Source organism: Oratosquilla oratoria, chromosome 1, assembly GCF_046742065.1.
Source record: "Oratosquilla oratoria isolate Oo_2021 chromosome 1, ASM4674206v1, whole genome shotgun sequence".
NCBI classification, from domain to species: domain Eukaryota; kingdom Metazoa; phylum Arthropoda; class Malacostraca; order Stomatopoda; family Squillidae; genus Oratosquilla; species Oratosquilla oratoria.
The window spans coordinates 29,488,771-29,506,446 of record NC_134777.1 but is presented as its reverse complement, the minus strand read 5'-3'; the positions used below and the strand labels follow the sequence as shown (position 1 = coordinate 29,506,446).

Sequence of the window (17,676 nt, the reverse complement as noted above, 5' to 3'; positions counted from 1 at the left end):
ACTGGTCCACTCTTCTTTGTTTCAGCTGGTGGCACAAAAACTATTCCACACCAATAAAACACAAACTGACACAAGTTTCTTCCCAGAGAGATTTGTGGGTGGGCCTGAGGTACAGTGCAACCTGTTATGAGCTGCACGTTTTCCACTCATCCCTGTTTCCTACCCAGGCAGTGGGCAGGAGACAAGGATGACCCTTCATCCATGAGGAGCTAAGATAAGAAAGACAATATGTGCTAGACGATACAGTGGTTGGCTACCTCCCTTATAATGGGGAAGAGCCCCTTGGTCTACAGATAATCATTCCTTATTATTATAACATATCATTATAAATGGAATGGGTGGGGGTGGGTGCATACCTTGGCTGGCTACCTCCCTTATAAGTGGGAAGAAGATCTTTATACATTTGTGCTTCACCTCTAGATGGATGGAGATGAGCATCTTTACAGTTTTGAAACTGGGCATAAAGATTATGATTCTCTCTGCCATCAATCTTGCACTACCAACAGGTACACATCATTGGTCCCCTTAGTTTCAAATACTTCATGATGTCAGGCACACTACTGTACATTTCTTTACATCACTAAGTAGTGCATAGTGTTTTATACCATTTTTTGTAAAATAGGAAGTAAGATTCACAAAAAAAAAATTCTAGTGGACTGATTTCTACAAAAATATTGAAAACTATGCTGAATAAAAATTCTAAACTTCCTAGTTTGATAAGTTACATATATAACTGTTAAGGCACTATTGCTTTGTTTTATGAGCCAGCATCAAAACCAAAATTCTTTAAATTTATTCTGATAAGAACTACATATCCTCTAAGTTCAATTTGACTATCACTGATTCACCAACAAGAGAATTCTAGCACCACAATAATTAAATTTGGCACAGTGGTATAACAGCTTTGTGACATTTTTACTTTACTCATTACCACAAGAATTTTCAACTCCATCATAAACTGATCAATTCATCATTCTGCACCCCTTAATTGGCAAAGATATCTCCCATAGTAAGCCAAACATTTTTAACTTGTACTGCTTGATAGAGGAATTCTTCTCCTTGACTTTGTTGTTTGTTGAGCCAGTCCCTTGTCTTTCCATAATTGACCCAAGTTCTCTTCACATTCACTGCAGAGGTATGTTCCACAAATGCAGATCCTTCCAGGGAACCAAAGTACCTGAAAAAAATGAATAATAATTACATACATACACACACACACACACACATACATACATATATATATATATATATATATAGAGAGAGAGAGAGAGAGAGAGAGAGAGAGAGAGAGAGAGAGAGAGAGAGAGAGAGAGAGAGAGAGAGAGAACAAGCATTCTAAAAAAATAATAAAAATAATAATAAAAATAAATTAAAAAATATTTTCATCCTTTTCACCAGAGTCATGAAGACAGAAAAAAAAATTGATTACTGTGATATTACCACTGCCTTTGAAAATCCCAACTACAAATACCTGTTACCTGTCAATCAATCAGGCAAGTTAGTCACCCTGTCCATCCACCTTACTTTTGGTCTTACCCTCAAGCACTTTCCATCCAATTCTGCTTTCCACTCTTTTTGCTAAGCTTCCATCACTTATTCTTTACATAGACCCAAAACATCTCAGCTAATTGCTCAACACAATCTCCCAGCTCTTTCCACCACATCTCGACATTGTCACTCTATCCATCCTTGTAACCCCATCCATGATTCTTAAACACTTCATTTCAAACTTATCCCTCGTTCAAGTATCTGCCTTAAACAGTGCTATAATAATCACATGTGAATTTACCTAACTGTAGTATACAGGAAAGTAGCAATCCTAGCAGAATACTGTCTCATACTCTCTAATCTATCATACCTAACCTCACTAGCGGAGTGGCTAATGAGGTTGTTCAATATGTGTGTAAGGGAGGGGAGAAAGCCTAAGGACTGGATAAGTGCCTGTACAGTTCTGCTTTAGACCCTCCTGACCCAGCCACAAGAGCAGTGTTATCCACAAACAACAACTGGCTCACCTACCCTCCAGTATCTCCACTATCACCACCACTACCACCATCTCCAATCCCCTGCCCATCACCCTCACATTTACCTCTAGTACCACCCTATGTACACAATGAATAGCCATGGCAACATGACAGCTCTGATGAAGCCCCAACTTCACCTTAAACTTCACTCTCACCATTTCTTCCCTTCTCTTGAGATCAATCCAAGTAAAAATTTCTACCTACATACCAAGGGCTTCTTCCCACTTATAAGGGAGGTAGCCAAGTCAAAGACATGCACCCACTCCCATCCACCACCCTGGTTTCCCTCTGATCTTAGCTCCTTGTGGATGAAGAGTCATTCCTGTTGCTTGCCCTCTGCTCAGGTCAGAAGCAATGCAGCAAGACAGTACATCCACAGTAAGGCTGCTTCACTTAATCAGCAACCCTCCTCTCCATCCCCTCATGCAGAAAATAGAGTAGACAGGGAGAAATCGCTTTGAGCTCCATAAAAGTAAAAATAATATAACCAAAACAAATATGCAATATCATGAAAACACCAATCCTGAACTTTACTTCAAAAGAAAGGGGACCAGAAAAACCTTACAGTGTTTCAGAAGAAAGTCAAGCATAAGTACACATGGGAGAGGGTGGTGGATGGAAGGGTGGTAGATAGAGCATTAATGGACTATGTAGTGGTAGATAGGAGTATAATAGGAAGAATTAAGGATGTACATGTGCTAAGGGGAGAGGGAGGGGGAATATCAGATCATTTTTTGGTGGAAGGTAAGTTGAGAGTGGAGGATAGATGGAGAAAGAGGAAAAGGACAAAAAATAGGGAGGTGCTTAGAGTGAACACTTTAAATGAAAAGGAAGAGGAGAAGGAGTACAAGAAGAAGCTGAGAGAGGAGTGGGAAGGAGTGAAGGATAGAGTAGAGCTAGGAGTGGAGGAGGAATGGGGATGGTTCAAGGAAAGAGTCACAAAGTGTGCAAAGATGGTGTGTGGAACAAGAAGGACAAGAGGAAACAGAAGGACGGGTAGTGAATGGTGGGATGAGGAAACAAAGAAGGTTGTAGAAGAGAAAAAAGGAGCTTTCACAGATTGGTTACAAAATAGGACGAGGGAGTCATATGAGAGGTACAAAGAAAAGAAAAGAGAAGTAAAGCAAAAGGTAAAGGAGGCAAAGAGGAGAGCAGATGTGAAACAGGGTAAGAGTATGACAGAAAATTTTGAAAGTAATAAAAAGATGTTTTGGAAAGAAATTAAGAGAGGAAGTGGAGGCGAATCAAGTAGAGAAGAAAAGGTAAAAGGTGCAGATGGAGAGTTGATAATGGAAGAGAAGGCAGTAAGGGGAAGATGGGCAGAATATTTTAGGGAGTTGCTTAATGTAAAGGAGGATAGGGAGGGAAAGATAGTTGCAGTGGGAAATGCTAAGAAAATTACCATGATGAGTGAGGAAAATGGAGGGGAAACAAGGAAGGATGAAGTGAAGGCAGTTGTTAAGATGATGAAAGCAGGTAAGGCACCTGGTCTGGATGGATGCCATGCAGAATGTCTAAAAAAAGGAGGTACAGTGGTGGTGGACTGGCTGGTGAGGTTATTCAATGTTTGCTAGAGAGAGGGTAGAGTGCCGGAGGACTGGAGGAGTGCCTGTATAATCCCACTTTACAAGAGAAAAGGGGATAAGTGTGAGTGTAGTAGTTTCAGAGGGATTAGCTTGTTAAGTGTAGTTGGGAAGACTTATGGGAGAATCTTGATTGAGAGGATTAGGAGAGGAACAGAGGGAGTAATTGGTGAGGAACAGTGTGGATTTAGGACGGGTAGAGGTTGTGTAGATCAGATTTTTGTGGTAAGACAGATATGTGAGAAATCTATAGGAAAGGGGAAGGATGTTTTTTGGGCTTTCATGGATCTGGAAAAGGCTTATGATAGGGTAGACAGGAAGGCACTATGGGAGGTTTTGCAGATATACGGGATAGGAGGAAAGCTTCTAGGAGCTGTCAAGAGTTTTTACGAGAGTAGTAGAGCATGTGTCGGGATATGAAATGGAGAGAGTGAGTGGTTCGAGGTAAAGGTGGGACTTCGTCAGGGATGTTATGTAGCCCTGGCTGTTCAACTTGTACATGGATGGGGTGGTGCGAGAGGTAAATGCAAGGGTGGTGGGTCAGGGATTGGAGATGGTTAAAGAAAATGAAGAAAAGTGGGAGGTGAGCCAGCTGTTGTTTGCGGACGACACTGCGCTTGTGGCAGGATCAGAGGAGGGATTGAGGAAGTTGGTGACAGAGTTTGGGAGTGTGTGTGAAATAAGCAAGCTGAAGATAAATGTAGGTAAAAGTAAGGTGATGAAATGTACAAGGGGTAAAAGTGGCAGTAGACTGGAAGTGAGCATTAAGGGAAAGCGACTGGAGGAAGTGGATAGTTTTAGATACTTGGGTGCAAATGTGGCAGGAAAAGGTGGAGTGGGGGTGGAGGTAGTGTGTAGATTGAGAGAAGCGAGTAAAGGCCTTGGTGGATTAAAAAGTGTAATGAGGAATAGACATTTGGGAATGGATGCTAAGAGGAGACTGTATGAAGGAGTAATTGTGCTGACAGCACTATATGGAGCAGAAACATGGAACATAAGAGAGGAAGAGAGAAGGAGTTTGAATGTGTTTGAGATGAGGTGTCTGAGAAGTATGATGGGGGTTACTAGGCTGGATAGAGTGAGAAATGAGGAGGTGAGGAGGAGAACAGGGGTGGAAAGGGAGCTGTTGTTGTTGTCGTTCCCTAGACTGTCTGTCCGAGCAGTCCCGTCTCCCCAAGGAATGCCACAGCCGAAACTGGGTTTTCCCACAAATCCTTTATAGAGTGTATGTTGTATTGTTTGTGTGCATGATTGTGTATAATGCAGTTGGGAGATAGGGTTGATGAAAGAGTTTGAACACATGGAAAGAATGAGTGAAGACTGGTAAAAGAGGTATGGAAGGCAGATGTGGAGGGAGTGAACATGAGGGGACGTCCTAGGATGAGATGGATGGATGGGGTGAAGGGGGCTTTGGGGAAGAGGGGAATGTCTGTTGAGGAAGGACGGGATGGAACAGAAGACAGGGGTGAATGGAGAATGGTTATGGATGATGTTGTAATGTATGAGGTGGAATGGGTGGGGGATGGGGGGTGAGGTAATATATGTGAGCAAAATTTGACGCAGCCCGAAGGGATTTCTCCTCGTCTTCTCCTTTTATGCATGGGGGGACGGAGAGGGGGGTCACCGATTTAATGAAGCAGCCTTGCTGTGGATGTGCTGCAACTTGTGACACTGCCTCAGGGCAGTGGACAAGGTGCAGGGATGACCCATCATCCAGGAGGTGCTAAGAAGGGAGGGAGGGTGGAGGGGAGTGGAGTGTATTTAGGGATGGAATGGTTGGGAATGATTTTATGCCTTTTTCTTTTTGGCTACCTTCCCTGTAAGGAGGAAAAAGCCTTGGTATATGTATGTGTATGTAAGTAGTATTTTCCAATATCTATATAAATAGGCTAGGCAAAGTATGATATACAGTATATGATGTAAAGAGCAGGGGTAGAAAAGGAGATTGCAGATAGGGCTAATGAGAGCATTAGGATGGTCTGGATACATGGAAACAATAAGTGAAGAAAGATGTGGATTGGAAGGCAGGGGTGGAGTGAACTTGATGGGACAATAGAGGATGAGATGGATGGATGGGGTGAAAGGAGCTTTGAGCAAGAGGGAAATGACAGTTGAACAAGGAAGGGAGAAGGCAAGGGATAGGGGTGAGTGGAGAATAGCTGTGTATGGATGATACTTTGATGCAGCCTGAAGGGATTTCTCCCCATCTTCTCTATTTTCCACATGAGGGGACAGATGCTAAAACTAAAGATCATGAAAATTAAATATATATATGTATACATATATATACATATATATATATATATATATATATATATACATATATACCCCGTCTGGGGTATTGTGGGTGCTTGTTATTGTGGCAAAGTCGCAGGCAGTCGATAGTTTTGGGTCTATATATGGGGCGCTCCTACGGACCAGAGCCACACATCATTTTGTCTATGATAGAAGAAATTCTGTTCATAGAGTAATGATGACACTTTTATACTACGACTGTCCCTCCGTTATGCTGTCCCCCAACCCCTTGTTGCTGTCCTGTACCATTTCTCTGAGTATTCTCTTTCTGATTGGGGGAAGTCCCTGTGGTGGGGGAAAAGAATACTGCCACCAAGTTTCCCACTTGGATCGTAAGAGGCGAGAAGAAAGGGACGGGGAGAGGGACTAGGCATCCTTCTCCCTGTAGCCCCAAGGGGCAATATCCTAAAAAGCAAAGGAAAGGCATAAGGGGTGCTGGAGGGCCTCGGGCCAGCACCCTAAGGTTTGGGTCTTTTAATGTGCGTGGATGTGGTACAGATGAGAGTAAAAGGGAAGAGATAGGTAGTATGTTTGTGAGAAGAAAGTTGGATGTGTTGGCTTTGAGTGAAACTAAGTTGAAAGGGAAGGGTGAGTGTAAGTTTGGGAGTGTAAGTGGGAGGTTATCAGGAGTGAAGAGAGGGCGAGGGAGGGAAGGGGTGGCTATTCTAGTAAGTGAGGAGATAGGTAAAGGGGTAGTGGAGTGGAAGGAGGTTTCCTCAAGGATAATGTGGATGAAGGTGAAACTGGGAAAGGAGATGTGGGTCTTTGTAAGTGCATATGGGCCGGGCAGTGAGAAGAACATGGAAGAAAGGGAGGCCTTTTGGATAGATTTAAATGAGTGCATAGAGGGTTTAGGAAGAAATGTCAATGTAATAGTACTGGGAGACCTTAATGCTAGGGTGGGAAATGGTCCAATCGATGGAGTGGTTGGGAAGTGTGGAGTTCCAGGAAAGAATCGTAGTGGAGAGTTGATGGTGGAAATGTGTCTAGAAAGAGAGTTGATGATAGCAAATACAGTGTTTCGGAAGAAAGTCAAGCATAAGTACACATGGGAGAGGGTGGTGGAGGGAAGGGTGGTAGATAGAGCGCTAATGGATTATGTAGTGGTAAATAGGATTATGATAGGATGAGTTAAGGATGTACATGTGCTAAGGGGAGAGGGTGGGGGAATATCAGATCATTTTTTGGTGGAAGGTAAGCTGAGAGTGGAGGATAGATGGAGGAGGAAAGGGACAAAAGGTAGGGAGGTTCTTAGAGTGAACTCCTTGAATGAAAAGGAAAAGGAGAAGGAGTACGAAAAGAAGCTGAAGGAGGAGTGGGAGGGAGTAAAGGATAGAGCAGAGATGGGTGTGGAGGAGGAATGGGGATGGTTCAAGGAGGGAGTCTTAAAGTGTGCAAGGATGGTGTGTGGAACAAGAAGGACAGGGGGAAATAGAAGAAAGGGTAGTGAATGGTGGGATGAGGAAACAAAGAAGGTTGTAGAAGAGAAGAAGCGAGCATTCACAGATTGGTTACAAAAGAGGACAGGGGAGTCATATGAGACGTACAAAGAAAAGAAAAGAGAAGTAAAGCAAAAGGTAAAGGAGGCAAAGAGGAGAGCAGATGTGAAATGGGGTAGGAGTATGACAGAAAATTTTGAAAGTAATAAAAAGATGTTTTGGAAAGAAATTAAGAGAGGAAGAGGAGGCGAATCAAGTAGGGAAGAAAAGGTAAAAGGTACAGATGGAGAGTTGATAATGGAAGAGATGGCAGTGAGGGGAAGATGGGCAGAATATTTTAGGGAGTTGCTGAATGTGAAGGAGGATAGGGAAGGAAAGATAGCTGCAGTGGGAAATGAGAAGAAAATGAGAGTGATGAGTGAGGAGAATGGAGGAGAAATAAGGAAGGATGAGGTGAAGGCAGTTGTAAAGATGATGAAAGCAGGTAAGGCACCTGGTCTGGATGGATGTCATGCAGAATGTCTGAAAAAGGGAGGTTCAGTGATGGTGGACTGGTTGGTGAGGTTATTTAATGTTTGCTGGAGAGAGGGTAGAGTGCCGGAGGACTGGAGTAGTGCCTGTATAGTTCCTCTTTACAAGGGAAAAGGGGACAAGTGTGAATGTAGTAATTTCAGAGGGATTAGCCTGTTGAGTGTAGTAGGGAAGGCGTATGGGAGGATCTTAATTGAGAGGATTAGGAGAGGAACAGAAGGAGTAATTGGTGAGGAACAGTGTGGATTTAGGACGGGTAGAGGTTGTGTAGATCAGATCTTTGTGGTAAGACAGATATGTGAGAAAGCTATAGGAAAGGGGAAGGATGTTTTTTTGGCTTTTATGGATCTGGAAAAGGCTTATGATAGGGTAGACAGAAAGGCACTGTGGGAGGTTATGCAGATTTATGGGATAGGAGGAAAGCTTTTGGGAGCTGTCAAGAGTTTTTATGAGAGTAGTAGAGCATGTGTTAGGATTAGAAATGGAGAGAGTGAGTGGTTTGAAGTAAAGGTGGGACTTCGTCAAGGATGCGTTATGTCACCCTGGCTTTTCAACTTATACATGGATGGGGTGGTGCGAGAGGTGAATGCTAGGGTAGTGAGTCAGGGATTGGAGATGGTTAAAGAAAATGGAGAAAAGTGGGAGGTGAGCCAGCTGTTGTTTGCGGACGACACTGCGCTTGTGGCAGGGTCAGAGGAGGGATTGAGGAAGCTGGTGGCAGAGTTTGGGAGAGTATGTGATAGAAGAAAGCTAAAGATAAATGTGGGTAAAAGTAAGGTGATGAGATGTACAAGGGGTGAAAGTGGCAGTAGACTGGAAGTGAGCATTAAGGGAGAGCGACTGGAGGAAGTGGATAGTTTTAGATACTTGGGTGCAAGTGTAGCAGGAAAAGGTGGAGTGAAGGTGGAGGTAGAATGTAGATTGAGAGAAGCGAGTAAATGCCTTGGTGGTTTAAAGAGTGTAATGAGGAATAGACATTTGGGAATGGATGCAAAGAGGAGACTGTATGAAGGAGTGATTGTGCCAACAGCACTGTATGGGGCAGAAACATGGAACATAAGAGAAGAAGAGAGAAGGAGTTTGAATGTGTTTGAGATGAGGTGTCTGAGAAGTATGGTGGGGGTTACTAGGCTAGATAGAGTGAGAAATGAGGAGGTGAGGAGGAGAACAGGGGTGAAAAAGGAGCTGGGAGATAGGGTTGATGAAAGAATATTAGGATGGTTTGGACACATGGAAAGAATGAGTGAAGAAAGACTAGTAAAAGAGGTATGGAAGGCAGATGTGGAGGGAGTGAACATGAGGGGACGTCCTAGGATGAGGTGGATGGATGGGGTGAAGGGGGCTTTGGGGAAGAGGGGAATGTCTGTTGAGGAAGGAAGGGAGAGGACGGAAGACAGAGGTGAGTGGAGAATGGTTGTATATGGATGATGTTGTGACTGCATGAGGAGGAATGGGCGGGGGGGTGGGGGGGGGGGGGTAGTATGTGTGAGTAATTTTTGACGCAGCCCGAAGGGATTTCTCCCCGTCCTCGCCTTATATGCAAAGGGGGACGGAGAGGAGGGGTCGCCGATTAAATGAAGCGGCCTTGCTGTGGATGTACTGTGTCTTGCGACACTGCTTCTGACCCAGGGCGGTGGGCAGGGTGCAGCGATGACCTGTCATCCAGGAGGTGCTCAGATGAGAGGAAGGGTGGGAGGGGTGTGGAGTGTATTTAGGGATGAAATGGGTGGGAGTGTTTTTGTGCCTTTCCCTTTTTGGCTACCTCCCTTGGAAGGGGGAAAAGGCCTTGGTATATGTATGTATGTATATATATATGTCATTCAAGAGGTGCTAAGATAAGAGGGAGGGTGGAGGGGTGTGGAGTGTATTCAGGGATGGAATGGGTGGGAGTGATTTTGTGCCTTTTTCTTTTTGGCTACCTCCCTTGTAAGGGGGAAAAAGCCTTGGTATATGTATGTATGTATATATATATGTGTCTATATATATATATATATATATATATATATATATATATATATAAATATATTATATATATATATCCATATATACATCACAAATCACAGCTGGTTGGAAAATGTTAAATATAGGATCGTGAGAGACTTTCTACTTATATTTCTGAAATGCAAAGTTTACAGTGTAAAATGCCAGTTATAATCTAAGGATGTGATACTTGGAAATTGACAAAAGTGATTCACTAAGGAATGCACGGAGGAAAATGGAAAGACCAATCCTGGGAATAATGCTGAAAGACAGGAAGAGGGCATGCCGAGTGAAAGAGAAGATTAGAGTAAAAGATGCTGTGGAGACAGTAAGAAAAAGGAAATGGAACTGGACAGGGAATTAAGCATGAAAGAATGAAGAGCAATGAAGTAATTGTCACTAGATGTGCAAGATGAGAAACATGGAAGAGGGAGACCAGATAAGTGGAGAGCCATGATAGGGAAGTTTGCAGGAGTGATACACAAATGTTGGCACAGTTATATGACTCAGAATGGTCTGAGAGGCCTCTGTTCAGTAGTAGATTCAAAACAGCTGATTGACATCTATTAGGGATAATCCATGAGTTGACACATTTTTGCAGAAAAATTCATGTTTTACAGCATCATTAAAGCAAAATCTATACAAAAGTTTTTGGCATGACAATGAGCAAAAAAACTCTAACATAATCACCACAGTTGACATAGGTGGTAAGAATACTTAAAACATCATACATACATACATACATATACCAAGGCTTTTTCCCCCTTACAAGGGAGGTAGCCAAAAAGGAAAAGGCATAAAATCATTCCTACCCATTCCACCCCTGAATACACTCCACACCCCTCCACCCTCCCTCTTATCTTAGCACCTCCTGGATGACGGGTCATCCCTGCACCTTGTCCACTGCCCTGGGTCAGAAGCAGTGTCGCAAGACACAGCACATCCACAGCAAGGCCGCTTCATTAAATCGGCGTCTCCCCATGCATAAAAGGAGAAGACGGGGAGAAATCCCTTCAGGCTGCATAAAATTTTGCTCACACATACTACCTCACCCCCATCCCCCCACCCATTCCACCTCATGCATCACAACATCATCCATATACAACCATTCTCCATTTACCCCTGTCTTCTGTCCTCTCCCGTCCTTCCTCAACAGACATTCCCCTCTTCCCTAAAGCCCCCTTCACCCCATCCATCCACCTCATCCTAGGACGTCCCTTCATGTTCACTCCCTCCACATCTGCCCTCCATAAAACATCATACTTCTGAGATCATTTCTCAGCTGATTCAGATATGCATCATAAACATGAACCAATAACAAGATAGAAAAGTGAGGAAAAAATACATACCACATAGCTTGGATATCTTGATGTTCAGTCAAGTATTTACTAATGTGGTCTCGGCTGCCTGTAAGAATGTTTAACACACCACCGGGAAGATCAGAAGTTTCCAACACCTTGAAATGAAAAAGAAATTTTTACTTATTGATACATGCATACTTACATACACCAAGGGCTTTTTCCTCCTTACAAGGGAGGTAGCCAAAGTCAAAAGGTATAATTCCACTTCCACCCACTCCACTCCCATTCAACACCCCTCCCTCTTTTCTTAGCTCCTCCTGGATGAAGAGTCATGCCTGCATACCGCCCATTGCCCTGGGTCAGAAGCAATGCAGCAAGATGCAGCACATCCACAGCAAGGCTGCTTCATTCAATCAGTGACACCCCCCTTTCATTTTAACATATTGATAAAGACAAATAAATTAAACATTCAACCAATTCCATTGGCCCCTGCTATCTCACCCAAAGGTGGAGGGCCACCAGGCCTGCTGCCAATTGCACTTGGACACCACTCAGGCCAAAGGTACGGGTGCCACAGGTGGAAATGTGAAAAATCATTAAAATCAAATTTGACAGGTCACCACACATATACACCCTTGGGTCCACATTCCTCCCTTCTAGCATACAGTGCACTGTGCACAACTCTCCCACTCTGGGGTAAGTTTGGGCCAAACTGGTGATCTGGCAATTTTTGTGCACGACTCTCCCCTTCTGGAATAAGTTTGGGCCAAGATGGTGACCTGACAATTTTTGTCAAAATCCGTTTTGGGGTCACTGCCATAGATAAGAAACATTAGTGCAACCACTGAACCTTGTGGAACTCTGCTGGTTACTGTTCTAGATCCTAATATCTTATCCTTTACTTCTGTCCTCATTATCTTTCCCTTAAAAAAAATCTTCCATCCAACATGCTCCAATTTCCACATAAGTTGATTATGAGGTACTTTTTCAAAAGCCTTCTCTAAGGCTTGACCTCAAGATGAATTTTGTTGTACCCCAAAACATCTATGTAGTCAACACCCACTATAAAAAATAAATACTATATAATTATACTTATGCCATCTTCATTCAATGGCTCATTACTTTCTCAAACTTTCATGAACAGACTCACCTGGTAGAGAGCAAGTGCAGGGGTTGGATGCTTCTCACTTGGGATGGCCACCACAGAATTTCCTCTTGCAATAGCTGGTGCCACAAGTGACACAAATGCAAGCAGTGGAGATTCATCTGGGCATGCAATCCCAATGACACCAACTGGCTCATGGATACGCAGGACTGTCCCATACAACTGTGTCTCTTGTACAGCACCACCATGTTTATCACAGTATGATGCCCAGTAGAAAAGCCTTGCAATGGCTGCCATTACTTCTTCCTTGGCTTCCTCCTCTGTTGTCCCCATTACATCCACCAATTGTTGGACAAATTCGTCAAGCCTCTGTTCCAGGTTTTCAGCAAGGTAGAAGAGAATTTGTGAACGATTGAATCCACTACGCTTGTCCCAGCCTGGCTGTGCTTTGCCTGCTACCTCCACAGCATTACGAACATCCTTCCTGCAATTATCAAAACATAACAACTATATATAACTAAGGAATAAAAAAATAATATAATACTAACAATTGGTGTTTTAAAGTTTCAATAACAGTATAGTTAAACATCGAAAAACCAATCTAATTGGGGGGAAATTCCTGACAATTTTTCAGAAAATTTGGTTTATAAGATGGTCAGAATAGCACTTTAAAAGTCAACTGAGGGCTGGTTTATATGGTGAAGCATTCAGTAACACATATGTCTAAAATGGGTGGCTTTATATTTTCTATGTGTGTTTTCTTTATGGTACATCTTTAGTGGGGATGTTTCAAATAGGGAGTCACAAGGTGTGCGAAGATGGTGTGTGGAACAAGGAGGATGGGAGGAAATAGAAAGGGTAGCAAGTGGTGGGATGATAAGTAAAGAAGGTTGCACAAGAGGAAAAAAAAAGCATTCACAGACTAGTTACAAAATAGGTTGAGAAACATGAGAAGTACAAAGAATAAAGAAGAGAAGTAAAACATAAGATAAAGGAGGCAAAGAGGAGAACAGATGTTAAATGGGGGGAAAAGTATGACAAAAAAACCTTGAAAGTAATAAAAAGATGTTTAGAAAGGAAATCAAGAGAGGAACAGGAGGCAAATCAAGTAGAAAAGAAAAGGTAAAAGATGCTGATGGATAGATGATAATGGAAGAGGCAGTGGTAAGAGGAAGATGGGCAGAGTATTTTAGGGAGTAGCTAAATGTGAAGGAGGATGGACAGGTGCTAAGAAAATGACAGGTGCTAGGAAAATGACAGGAAAATGAGGCAAAATGTTGGTACCCAAATGGGGAGGGGCATCCAATCAGATCATTTGGGGAAAATAACTTAACATATTTGGTTGATTTATATTCAAATCAAATAGTGTTTATTTTATGTTTCATCTGTATTTATATATTCAAAATATCTTCCTTTCTCATAATATTCCTTAGTACTATGCCTTATACTTTAATCTTTGGGGCATACAATCAAGGAGTTGGCCCCGGGTATCACCAGACCTCTGCATGCCACTGCAATCCATGCACACACTGAACAACCATGGTGACATAATACAACCCTGGTGCAGGCCCACCTTCACTTCAAACCACTCACTCTCACATTACCTGTTACACATACATACATATACCAAGGCTTTTTCCCCCTTACAAGGGAGGTAGCCAAAAAGAAAAAGGCAAAAAATCATTTCCACCCATTCCATCCCTGAATACACTCCACACCCCTCCACCCTCCCTCTTATCTTAGCACCTCCTGGATGACGGGTCATTCCTGTCACACAAGCTCTAATATCCACATAAAAACTTCTGACTGCCCTTGACAGCTTTCCCCTTATCCCAGATATCTGCAATACCTCCCATAACTATTTAAAAAAAAAAAAAAAAAAAAAATCCATGCCAACACTGTAGAAGAAAAATAATATTCAGTTACAAATGCTGACATGAAATCATCTGAATGAGACATTTTCAATCAAGTAATATTTACCAACCTGTTTGATTCTCCAACAAGTGCATATGCTTCGCCTTTTGCATCCTTGACCACTCTGGAATAGTTACCATCTGGCCTCTTCTGTGCTCCTCCATAGTACAACTTGTAGGTTCGATCTACCTTTGGAAGATCTCCTGGACTACCAACAATCTGCTGTAAAAAGTTAAAATATTACAATCCTTGACATTTGCATTCTGTCCTTACAATATCCATCAAGAGTGAATACCCAATTTTTATCATTTTTGCTTCATGAAACTGAGGCTAAGGTAAAAGAGGAATCTACCCCTGCCACTTCATGTACTTATGACACATACTTGTGTCACACATATTTGTGTCACTTGACACAACATTTGTGTGTTGGCAGTTGGAAAGAGCAGGTGCAACTTGTCAAAATATTGGAGTTGAAAGAGAAACATGGGGTCCCGACCTATGACAAGTAATATAATGTAGTATTATTAAAAATAGTGTATTAAAATGAAAAAGGTGGAAAGTGATATAACATTTATTAATGATCTGGATGGTAAGTGTAGTAGTTTCAGAGGGATCAGCTTGTTAAGTGTAATTGGGAAGGCTTATGGGGGGGTTTTGTTTGAGAGGATTAGGAGAGGAACAGAGGGAGTAATTGGTGAGGAATAGTGTGGGTTTAGGACAGGTAAGGGTTGTGTACATCAGATTTTTGTGGTAAGACAGATATGTAAGAAAGCTATAGGAAAAGGTAAAGATGTTTATGGGTTTTTATGGCTCTGGAAAAGGCTTATGACAAGGTCGACAGGAATGCACTGTGGGAGGTATTGCAAATATATGGGATAAGAGTAAAGCTTTTAGGAGCTGTCAAGAGTTTTTACGAGAGTATTAGAGCATGTGTTAACCACTTCAATACGGGACTTAAATCTCGCGGGCAGCAGCCAATGCCAGCCGTACGACGTAACGAAATAATATTCGCATCATAAAATATAGTCGCCGCTTATATCGATCGTTCTCTCTTTCACCCGCGAATTTTGAAAACCACAGAGAATGGGATTAAGGGCGCATTTGGGAGAATGTAAAAACACAGGGGCGACTACAATAAATATAATCAAGACGCCGATATGGCAGCGTCGCGAATCCACTTGCTCCTCATGACGCCTACGTGTGCGGCACCGTATGGAAGGGGTTAAATGGAGAGAGTGAGTGGTTTGAGGTAAAGGTGGGAATTCGTCAGGGATGTGTTATGTTACCCTCGCTGTTCAATTTATATATAGATGGGGTGGTGCAAGAAGTAAATGCAAGGGTAGTGAGCTGGGGATTGGAGATGGTTAAAGAAAATGGAGAAAAGTGGGAGATAAGCCAGTTGTTGTTTGCTGATGACACTGTGCTTGTAGCAGGATCAGAGGAGGGATTGAGGAAGTTAGTGACAGTTTGGGAAGGTGTGCAAAAGAAGGAAGTTGAAGATAAATGTGGGTAAAAGTAAGGTGATAAGATGTACAGGAGGAGAAAGTGGCATCAAACTGGAAGTGAGTGTTAAGGTAGAGGAACTGGAGGAAGTGGATAGTTTTAGGTACTTGGGTGTGAATATGGCACGAAGGGGAGGAGTGGAGGTGGAGGTAAAATGTTGATTGAGAGAACTGAGTAAATGCCTTGGGGGATTGAAAAGTGTAATGAGAAATAGACATTTGGGAATGGATGCTAAGAGGAGATTGTATCAAGGAGTGATTGTGCCGACAGCACTGTATGGGACAGAAACATGGAACATAAGAGAGGAAGAGAAGAGGAGTTTGAATGTATTTGAGATGAGGTTAAATAGGGGGAACAAAAGGTAATGTCAGGAGAGGAGGGGGTGTAGAGGACTTGATGAGGGATATGTGTGTCATTATGGGTGTTGTTCATGATTATTAACAAGCCAAGCTGTCCGTGTTGGAGTTGTTGACATATCAGGCCAACAACTTGGCACTGAAGTCGCCACCCAGAATTTGGTTGGGGATGGTGGTGAGTTGGTTGAGAATGGGCTTGAAGTTATCAGGAACTATGGGGGAAGACTGGGGGGGATGTAAATGTTGACTATTGTAATTATGGATTTGTTACCTGTTTGGATTTGGATTGATTGGGTTTTGGTGGTGCTGTTGGTGGGAGGTGAGGAGAGTTCTGGTGAGGGAACTTGTGTCCATGAAGCAAATGGATTGGTGGACTAGGATGACAAGTCATCCGCTGTTGCCATTGGTCTGGTCTTGACTGATGGTGGTGATATTGTGAAATGAGGGTGTTTTTTTGTGAGTGTCAGAGTTTTGTTTCTTGAATGATAGCAATGTGTACGTTGTGTTGTTTGAGAAAGTGTTTGAGTTCATGTTTTTTTCATGTTGATGCCATTGTTTAATTGTAATATGCTGACATTGTGTGTTCTATAGGTGTTGGAGATTGCTCCATGGGGTTGGGGTACAGGTAGGGAAGGATTAGGATCAGAATTAAAAAGGGGGAGTGGGTGGGGGGAAGGGGGGGGTAGAGGGGAGGGTACAGGTAGAGGTGTGGGTGGAGATGCACGCTGAGGGTGGGGAGATGAGGGTGATGTCAGGGGTGGGAATGAAGAACTGGTCAAGGTGTTTGTGTAGTGTTTTATGTCAGCAAGTGTTGTGCAAGGTGGGCCCAGTTTTTGTATAAGATACATTGAACTGAGACCTTTATCTGATGGCTCATGATGATGGATTTGAAGCAAGACAGACGTGTAGTTTGTGGTGGGTCCAGGGTTGCTCTACAAGGGGGAAGAAGCCTTTGGTATATAGACAATTATATAACAAAACCAAGTGCAGAAGAACATACATGCTGTGATGGATTGAGAGCTGGACGGTCAGCCATGTATCCAGCACCAAACTTGGACAAGTCAAACTGTGGCACCTTGAAGCTCAATCGTTCCTGCCATAATGGTTTTACATACTCAAATAATCCTGTGGGAAAATAAATATATCCTGTTATTATGTGCAAGTGTGACTACACTACCAAAGATGTATTAACATATGATAAAAGAATTTATATCATACCAAGATTTTCAAGTTGATTTACTCTTTAGAAAAAATGTAGTACTGTGCTCTAATTCAATAGCTGCAATATATACATACATACATACATACATACACCAAAGGCTTTTTCCCCCTACATGGGGGGTAGCCAAAAAGAAAAAGGCATAGAAACCACTCCCACCCATTCCATTTCCTATATATTCCACTCCTCTCCACCCTCCCTCTTATCTTGGCACCTCCTGGATGACGGGTCATCCCTGCATCCTGTCCACTACCCTGGGTCAGAAGCAGTGTCACAAGACACAGCACATCCACAGCAAGGCCGCTTCATAACTTCAGCGACCCCCACTCTCCATCCCCCCATGCAGAAAAGGAGAAGACGGGGAGAAATCCCTTCGAGCTGCGTCAAATTTTTTTCTCATACATACTTCCTCACCCCCCCATCCCC

At 42.8% G+C, this 17,676-nt stretch overlaps 1 protein-coding gene across 2 annotated transcripts in view; it reads right to left on the bottom strand.

The window, feature by feature from the left end:
* Positions 1-335: 335 nt before the first annotated feature.
* LOC143032539 (aldehyde dehydrogenase family 16 member A1-like) overlaps positions 336-17,676 on the bottom strand; it is a 43,599-nt gene continuing 26,258 nt past the window's right edge. The window contains exons 12-16 of one of the 2 annotated variants that reach the window (XM_076197410.1): positions 17,032-17,156; positions 14,243-14,394; positions 12,304-12,742; positions 11,202-11,308; positions 336-1,177 (exon numbers count right to left, since the gene is read on the bottom strand). In XM_076197410.1, the coding sequence (XP_076053525.1) occupies positions 985-1,177; positions 11,202-11,308; positions 12,304-12,742; positions 14,243-14,394; positions 17,032-17,156 (1,016 nt within the window). In that variant the 3' untranslated portion in view covers positions 336-984. The remainder of the gene's footprint in view (positions 1,178-11,201; positions 11,309-12,303; positions 12,743-14,242; positions 14,395-17,031; positions 17,157-17,676) is intronic. The other variant, XM_076197415.1, reaches the window with a different exon arrangement.